Source organism: Quercus lobata, chromosome 1, assembly GCF_001633185.2.
Source record: "Quercus lobata isolate SW786 chromosome 1, ValleyOak3.0 Primary Assembly, whole genome shotgun sequence".
NCBI lineage: Eukaryota > Viridiplantae > Streptophyta > Magnoliopsida > Fagales > Fagaceae > Quercus > Quercus lobata.
The window spans coordinates 37,576,989-37,586,424 of NC_044904.1; the positions used below are offsets into that span (position 1 = coordinate 37,576,989).

The 9,436-nt window shown below is 28.7% G+C and overlaps 1 protein-coding gene across 1 annotated transcript; it reads right to left on the minus strand.

The window, feature by feature from the left end:
• On the minus strand, positions 1–2,471 carry LOC115953461 (transcription factor MYB64-like). Its single transcript, XM_031071108.1, has 3 exons — positions 1,918–2,471; positions 1,669–1,795; positions 1–864 (listed from the first exon to the last, which is right to left on the minus strand). The coding sequence occupies exons 1-3, from the start codon at positions 2,373–2,375 to the stop codon at positions 1–3; spliced, it is 1,449 nt and encodes a 482-aa protein (XP_030926968.1). The 5' UTR covers positions 2,376–2,471.
• Between the last annotated feature and the right edge of the window lie 6,965 nt (positions 2,472–9,436).

The following is a 9,436-nucleotide window of genomic DNA, read 5'->3' on the forward strand; positions in this document are numbered from 1 at the left end:
TTACTGCCCTGTGAGAAACTGAGCAGAAGAGACCAACTCTATCAAATCCATCTCTTTCTTTCCATTTGAGGAGTAAGCTTGATCTGCCTGGAAGTCCGCGTTGATGTTGTTGTAGTAGCTGCTGTAATCATTGGGAGGCAATGAATTGGCTGAGCCGTTTAACAGGTAAGAGAGGTAGAGGTCAGAATACAAGTGGGTAGTGGGAGTGCTACTCTCTTTTACTTGGAAGTTGTTATTTAATTGCAAGCTTGAGTTTGAAGTCAAAGAAGCAAAGCCACATTCTGTAACATTACCAGTGAGCAGATGATCACCATTGTTTTGAAAGAAATCATAGGGCTTGGGTGTTGAAGGCGCCTTATGGTGATCAATGTGAGCCATGACCTTATTGTTGTTGTTGTCAACATGTGGCTGATTTAGTTGGTTTGCAAAAAAGTTTTGCATGAAGAGTAGTTCATCATCATATGTTTGGGAAATCAATGTTGAAGAGTCATCAGTGGTGGACTCGGAAGGTTCAGGAATGTAATAGTTCAAATGGTTTGATGGGTCTTCAGAGAGGGTAGAACTGGAGGTGTTGGCTGTTGTGGTGGTACTTTGGGTGGGTGTGGTGGTGATCATGGAAGTGTTACTCATATTCTTGCTTTTGATGTAGTCTTGAAGCACAGATGAGTGAGGCTTTCCCTTTTGCCTATCTGACTGTTTGTTCTTTCTCCTTGAATTCTGCCTTCTTTTGGTGGCATTCCAATGGTTCTTTATTGAATTTTCAGTTCTTCCTGGAATGCACTTAGCGATCTCTGCCCATCTGTTCCCAACCTTTGTATGAGCTTCAACTAATATCCTCTCCTCTTCTTCACTCCAGCCATCCTTCTGAAATAAATTCACCAACCAGAGCAATGGGCATTGAGCTATATCATTGTCTAATCTAAAGAGAACCAAGCTAATCATGTTTATTCTAAAAATAAAATAAAATTTTTTTATTAAAAAAATAACTATAATTGAAAAGCCAATGTCACTTAATTTCCATATAAAGGCATGACATTTTCTAACGATGACAATGCATTGTCCAGATCCAAAATCACATGAAAGTGAAGACTAGACTAAAGTAGTAGAAAAAACGTGAAGGTGCAATCCGACATTAGGACCTATGCATGTAAGATTACTGATATATGAACAACAAAATATATACAGTTGTTAAATGTTAAGTATTTTTCACACACTGATTTTTCTTTTATTAAGAAGAAAATAAAATGATAAAAATAAACAAATTTGGAAAGAGTATGTATACGGAACACGATCTTATATGAGCTTTAATTGCATGTCAGGGCGTTACCATATAAATCTAAACCTTAGGATTTTGATTATTTTCTGGTTAAAATTTTACTTGCCAGATAATAAAAGAAAGATCTAAAAAGATAATCAAACAGATTTCTTACATAGATCCTTCACAATCGGAATTTAGTGTAGATTACAACGCAATCTATGGTTTTTTCTTGTCGAACTAGACATTATTTATGTTAAATCTGAGAATCTAAGACAGGTTTTCAGTTCTTAGATTACCATAAAATTAAGACCTTAAGTTCCAAAATAACTACTATTTGTTAATCACAACATGAATGAAAGATAAACTAAATATGCAAACCCCAATAAACTGAATAAGGAGAGGAAATTAACCTTGATATCAGGGCGCAAATGATTATGCCATCTCTCGCGACACTGCTTGCCAGCTCTTCCAACCAACTTCTCAGCTATCTGTGCCCATTTCCTCACTCCATATTGCTTTACCAACTTAATCAATTTCCTTCAAACCAAGAAAAAAAAAAACCCTAAAGTATTTCAGTGTAAAGAAACAAGAAACAAACATGTATATACTTGTAAAAATTAAGCAAAAGCAAAACATATATATCAAAATTTTTATTTGACCTGTCTTCTTCATCTGTCCATTGGCCCTTGATTAAAGTTGCAGAATTGGCTTTTTTAGCTTTCTTTCCCAAGCCTTTCGAACTCTTCACTTCAACTTTCGATTCTTCATTGAAACCCATGTTAGTGTTTCTCTCATACGTCCAGTTGAGAGGCTCTCGATCCACAAAAAACTCGTCAACAGAGTTAACCTCTTGAACACTCGGCCATGAAACTCCACCACCAATTGCACCCCTAGGTGGAGGAAAATTGCACAAACCGTTGTCCAAAACGAGTAAATCTTTGTTCCTTGCAATATTGGTGTGAGTCTGTTGGTGAGAGAAATGGTTCTGACCATACAAGAACCTGTCTATGGCTGTTAAGGGTGGACCAAACCGACAAATGGGAGGGTTATTTTGTGAATTTGCATGCCCACAAACACCTCCACCATTAACACCACTGGCTTCTCCTCCTTCTGCCATGAGAGAAGCTTGAAAGAGATAGAAAACTAGAAGAGAAAGGTGTATTATAGGCTTGAAGTTTAGGAAAGTTTTGTGGGTCTTTCTCTTAGCTCGTAGGAAACTCCATAACTAGAGCTAGACAAGAAGCTTATAGTAAGCCTTGTATTGAGCCACATGCTATAATAACCGTTGATGATGGGGTATATCCAACGGCTGAGAATCAAACTTGAGTGTAACTCCTGAGCTTCCTCCCTAAGACAAAAGTGGAAAGAATGGGGAGAGATTAGTGGGGTGTTATTAAATCCATAATTATTGTTAATTCAATTATTAATATTTTTTTAATGAAAATTTCAAATGGTGAGAAATTGGATTATATTAACTCAAAGGCGGCGAATTGGGCACTCACAAAGTCCGATTATTGTTAATTTTGGCACCTGAATTTGAAATGACTAGTATGGCCTTTTTTAAAACTGTTTTGCCACTTATGAGTGAAGGATGATTTTGACATATCAATGCCATAATACTAGACTAGAAGGAATTTTTTACAACATAAAACAAAAAGAAAACGTGGCAGCCATTTTTATTTATGAAAATTAATTGTAATTTATTAGGATGATGAAATTTGGGATAAGCAAGCTCCCTCAATTTTCTTCCCCATTAATCTTACACGTGGGTTTAAACATTTTTCTTTTTTGGAAACAAGAAGGATACATAGGTTTAAACAGCTTAATTTGTTTTTTTTTTTTTTTTTAAGAAAAAATTAATAGATAGCTTAAGGACATTGATATAGGAAATTTAAAAAAAAAAAAAAAAAACTGTTTTTTCTTACTACTTTTTATATTTCTTATGAAAATGATATCAAAAATTTTCTAAAATGACCCATTAATAAATACCCTAAAAACATTTATTATCTGAACTTTTTTTTTATAATGTTTAAAAAATTATCCTAAATCTACCCCACCCCTACCCCCAGGTTTTGAACCACATACCCCCTCTTGGCAGCCAAATTTGTATGTTGACTTAAGGGAGTGGCCGGGTCAATATATTAGAATCAAAGAGATAACTGAGTAAATTGCAATAATTATTTATTTAACTCATATTTTTAAGCTTTTAAAGTGCCAACGAACATAAGTACACAACCGTTATTTTGACTAATATTCACTTATTTATATTTTTCCGGAATGACATGGTTTAAGGTGAATGGCAATGAATTAGTAAGGGCCAATTAGATGCTACCTTTACCTGCTTAATCAAGAGGCAGTGCACAAAAGTCTTTTTTTTTTTTCCTCCATCTCCTTTCATCTCAAGAAATTTTATTGAAAAAGGGAAAATAAATATTATAGGCCTGTATATATAATATAATATAATATAATATAATATAAACTCTCCCTAGCTACAACTATGCATGAAGCTTTTTATTTTTTATTTTTTTAACCATCTTATAGTTTTTTTTTAAATAATTCAATAGTTATAACAAGAATTAGATATTAAAATTTTTGATGTCATGAACATAGGTGTCAACTAGTTGCACCATAAGATTCTTAGCTTAATAATTTGATAATTAAAGAAGAGAAGATTTCAATTCTAGACATCTTCGTTAAAAACACCAAAAATAATATTTGTTAAGCTACAATACACTTTCACTCAAAATGTTAAAATCAATTTGTTGCCTCTTTGATCATAACTCATATATTATTTTATTCAGGCCAAACCTATGGTTAAACTGTTAGAATTATATACTAGTTGATATTCTAATAAAATCAAACAAACAATAATTTTATGGAAAAGAAACCAATCAAATGGGTGGATATTTTTAAGAAAAATATTTATATAATAAAAAAACCATATTGGTTAAATCAAATTAAAATGATCCTTCAAAAAATTATGATGGTTGCCAAGATGATTTGAACTTACAACCCATCAAGTGATGGTTTTAGAAGAATCCTAAAGAGAAAATCAACTCGCTTTCCGGATTGAATAGATCCTTTAAAAAGTTATGTTTTTTTAACCATGATTATTTGAACTTATATCCAAAAATTTTATTGACCAATGCTATTATTTATTTATTTTTATATACAAAATAAAAATTCTACTCTAGCCTAATCTAATTGTATGTGTGTGAAACTCCCTCCTGAAAACTTGAACCCCAACCCTTACTCCCTATGTCCCACAAAAACTTTGTAATTATGGAATGACCATTACACCAAAAGTACATGGTGGTACCAATTGTATTACTTTTGAACTCAAAAACTTCTTAATTTAAACATGTTATTTTTTATATTTATTTCATTTAATTGTACATATATTTGTAATTATTACTAGTATTTAATAAATATTCTCAACAACTAACCATTGACCTAAGGATTGAATCCATCCTACTGGGAACCAATGACCATCCGAGTCAATTCTTGTTAAGGTTCAGATAATTATGGTTGGGAATACTTGCCTACAATTTTCCCACACTTTAAAGGTTGTGCATGAGTTATATGTTTTTTTTATTTTACTCTTATAACTAGTTAAAGGCCCGTGCAACGCACGGTTTTATGTTAAAATTTATAGAATATATAATTATTATACCAAATTAGTAATTATTAAACGAAAGGAATAATTTGCATTGGTACATCAAATATAAAATGATTGCACTTCAATACAAAATTATCTTAAATTATCTTCTAACATGCCAATTGTGCTATAATATCATTTGTAGTTACATGTATCAAACTATTTGCATATGAATTTTATATCTCATGAATCTTCAATATAAGTGATTTGTAGTATTGTTAATAATAATATTAATGACTAAAATCTTTAGACAAAGTAACATAAAATTGGCCACTTTTAAAAGATAGAACTATTCAAAAAATAAAACCTTTGTTCTAATTTTTTCCATGCAACGCACAGTTTTATACATAAACTTAGTGTAAATGAAAAGATAAAAAAAATTGCAAAGTTCTACATCTAGATTACAAATCTGACCTCCATAGCTAGATACCTAGCTAATAGAAATGGAAGCTCAAAGCAACACAGAAGAAATATGGCTATAGAATTGTCTTCACTGGTTATGAAACCAAAAGGCAACAATACATAAAACATATTTAACTAATATCAACAAATTGTACAGTAGGAAAAGGGAAAAATACACCAACCGTATATATACCCCCACTTTTATATTAGATAATTTTAAGTTGTGAAGAAGTTGATAACTTGATATGAACAAAAATAAAATGGAGATTACCCAATCAAGAAGTTTAGGTTTAATTACATATTAGTTTTTTATTTTTAAATAATTTATCCCAAAAATAGTTAACGTTATTAGCTAAAATGTTATTAAATTTTTTTATTTTTTTTTTACGTTAAAGTTAACGTGAAGAATTTTTTTTTTTCCGGTATTTTTCTTTTTTAGATACACACTTATTTTAGACATGAATCATTTTTTTTTTTTTTTGGAGATAAACTACTTAATGATAAGAATGAATTAGAGTCATGGTAGCATACCCTCATTTTTATATTAGATAATTTTAAGTTGTGAAGAAGTTGATAATTTGATATGAACAAAAAAAAAAAGGAGCTTACCTAATCAAGAAGTTTAGGTATATTTTATCCCAAAAAAATAGTTAATGTTATTAGATTTTATTTTTTTTTATTTTTTTATTTTTTTGTTTACGTTTAAGTTAATACAAAAAAGTAGTTTTTTTTTTTTTTTTTTGGGATAAACTCACGTGAAGTTTTTTTTTTCTTAGATAAACTACTTAATGATATATATATATATATATATATATTTTTTTTTTTTTGAGATAAACTACTTAATGATAAGAATGAATTAGAGTCTTGCTAGTATACTATTCTTTTTTAATTTTTTAAAACTCAAAAAATTTAATAAAATTTTTGCAATTTGGTGAAACCATATGGCACAACCACGGCATCTACAACCAAATTTATAGAATATATGTAAAAATAATTATTATATTTTAATAATTATTATAACAAAATAAATAATTCTTATTAGTTTATGTTATAATATTATTTTTAGTTACATGTATCAAACTATTTGCATATGAATTTTGCATTTAATGAATCTACATATGATTACAAACCTTTCTTAGGATATGCTTGAAATATTTTTTGACAAACCTGAAAAAAAAAATCAAGAAGAAAATTAAATTGAATTAAAAAAAAATAGAACCATATAGATTGTAAAGTTGCATATAAGTCTATGACTGCTTTAAAATAATATTTTTTAAAAATAGCTATCATTTCAACTTTGATTTTACTATTTTAGTCAAATAAGTTCGATAATTGCAAAGGAAAAAAAAAACCCTATTTTATAGTGATGGCTCAAGAGTAAAAATAATCAATGCACAAAAAAATTGATATTGGAAGAATGATGACGTTTAAAAGATTATGAAAATTCAGGAATTAAAGTTTCAAAATTTTGCAATTAAAAACCAAAAAAAAAAATGATTAATGAAAATTTGTTGGGAATAAAAAACTATACTAATAATTAGCAAAAAATATTAATTAATGTTGCAAACCAATACATAATACTATGCATACTTTACATAAATAAGTATTAAGTGATAATATTCAAAATATAAATATAAAAAAAGAAAATAAAAAAGGAAAAACATGAATAAATCCAATTTGAAAAAATAAATTTCATTTTGTTTAAAAAAATTATATAAAAAATCTTATTAACTTAATAGTGATGTATTTAATTGATCCAAAAAAATAATAAAGCAAATACTTTTGTGCCTAATCACATCTAACAAATAATAAAACATTCAAAATATTGAAAGGCAATTTAAATTCATGTATGCTTGCATGAGATATGTACTTGTCCACCATTGCTGGAAAAAAAACAGAAAAACAAAGAAGAGAAATACATACCTGTAATACTTTGGATGGTAGGTTTGATAAAAACTTCTACTATAGATTTCACAGACATCAAATTGCCTAATTAATAAGAAAAAAAAAATGAGAGTTAGATTTCTAAACAACATAGAAATTATAAAAGAATGAGAATTATTAATAATAATGGGGGAGAGAAAAGAAGAAGAAGTTGTTATGCCTAAGATTATATAAGAATACAAAGAAAAATAGAATATATATATAGAAAATTTTCAATTGTGAGGAAGTTAGATTTCTAATCACTCTAGGAATTATAAGAGAAGAAGAGTTAATTTAGGATATATGCTTTATCCACAAAATAAAAATGTCATATAGATTGAATGAAAAAAAAAAAATGTTTGACAACAATGACATGAACGTAAGTAATAATTAAAAAAAAAAAAAAAAAAAAAAAAGAGAGAGAAGAAGAAGTATGTAAACGTGAATGATGCTAATAAGGAAATTGGATAGATTTTTTTTTTTTTTTGAAGTTATAATCAGTTTAGAATTTTAAAGTTATCTAAAGAAGAAGAAGAAGTAAAACTCAATGTAAGTTATTTTTTAAAAGTTATCTAAAGATTATTTATTTACAATTTTTTTTTTAAATATTTCAGGCACCTAATTTGAAATTTTTTAGATAAAAAAGTGTCATTTATATCAATTAACGGTCTAGGCCTCATGTGTATCAATTTGTTAGAATACTACATTAACGTTAATCATAATTCTATATTAAAATTTAGTGTTTATCCAAAGAATAAAAAAGTGAAGGAAGGGATTGGATGAAGAGTTTGGATTGTAATCAAATTAAAATTTTTAATCAAGTTAGAAATTATAGGAGAAGAAGATAACAACAAAAAGAATTTATATTTATTAGATAGATTGATATTAGATTTTTTTTTTTTACGTTAAAATTTAAAAAAAAAAATTCTTACGTGAAGCAGTATTTTTTTTTTTAGAGATAAAAATGAATTAGAGTCCTAATTTTTTGAATTAGAGATAAGAATGAATTAGAGTCCTAATTAATTTAATATTAATCTACAGTTTTTTTTAGACATGAATTAAAGTCCTGGTAGTATGCTATTCTTTTTTAGTTCTTTAAAAATCTAAAAATTTAATAAAATTTCTGCAATTTGGTGAAGCCACTTGGCGCAACCACAGCGTCTAAACCCAACTTTTATTATATATAATATGATTAGAGATAAGAATGAATTAGAGTCCTAATTAATTTAATATTAATCTACAGTTTTTTTTAGACATGAATTAAAGTCCTGGTAGTATGCTATTCTTTTTTAGTTCTTTAAAAATCTAAAAATTTAATAAAATTTCTGCAATTTGGTGAAGCCACTTGGCGCAACCACAGCGTCTAAGTCCAACTTTTATTATATATATAATATAATATGATTTGATAGTTACAATAGGAAGGGAAGATTTAAACTTTAGATGTCATAAACATACCAAGTACATAAGTTGCATGTTAAGATGACTAAGTAATTTTCAAATAAGGGAGACCCACCACCATTTGTATTACTACTTAGTAATAAATTATGAAGTCAAAATTTACAAACTTTGAGCTCAAATTTTATTAAAATAAAGCTGAGCCCTTAATTTTGATCATATCTTAGGGGCCAAGCAGATTCAGAAAAAGAAAGCTTTCCTACGTGTTATTAATGTGGTCGATAAATATTAAATAGTTTACATTTTAACGTCCAAACTCCAAAGTATTAGAACCCCAAAATATTAAAGATGATATCTAGAACAATATCTAAGAAAATGCTACATTTTTTTTTTTTTTTTTGAGTCAGAAAATGCTACTTTTTGAAATCATGTAAAAGCTTCTTAACACGATGCTACAGCTATTTCGCTTCTTCAAAAACGATCTACTATTATGCCTTTTTTTGTTTTTGGTTAATGAGGCCATATCGTGTTTATATAAGCATACATTTATTTACATAGATGTACACAATTGAGTTTTGTGGTTTGTTTTCAGGGATATCGGATAGGAATCCAGTGGGCTTAAACACATTAAGAACTATGTTGAGTCCAAGTAAGCCCAGATTCAGTATATCCCCTTCCATTAGGCCCATATTGAGTCCAATTCTGTTTATGCAATGGAACTACGGCCCAGTTCCCCAACATTCATCAGAGTCGGTCTAAAGAATCTTACAGCCCAATTCCCCCTTCCCTGCAATGATATC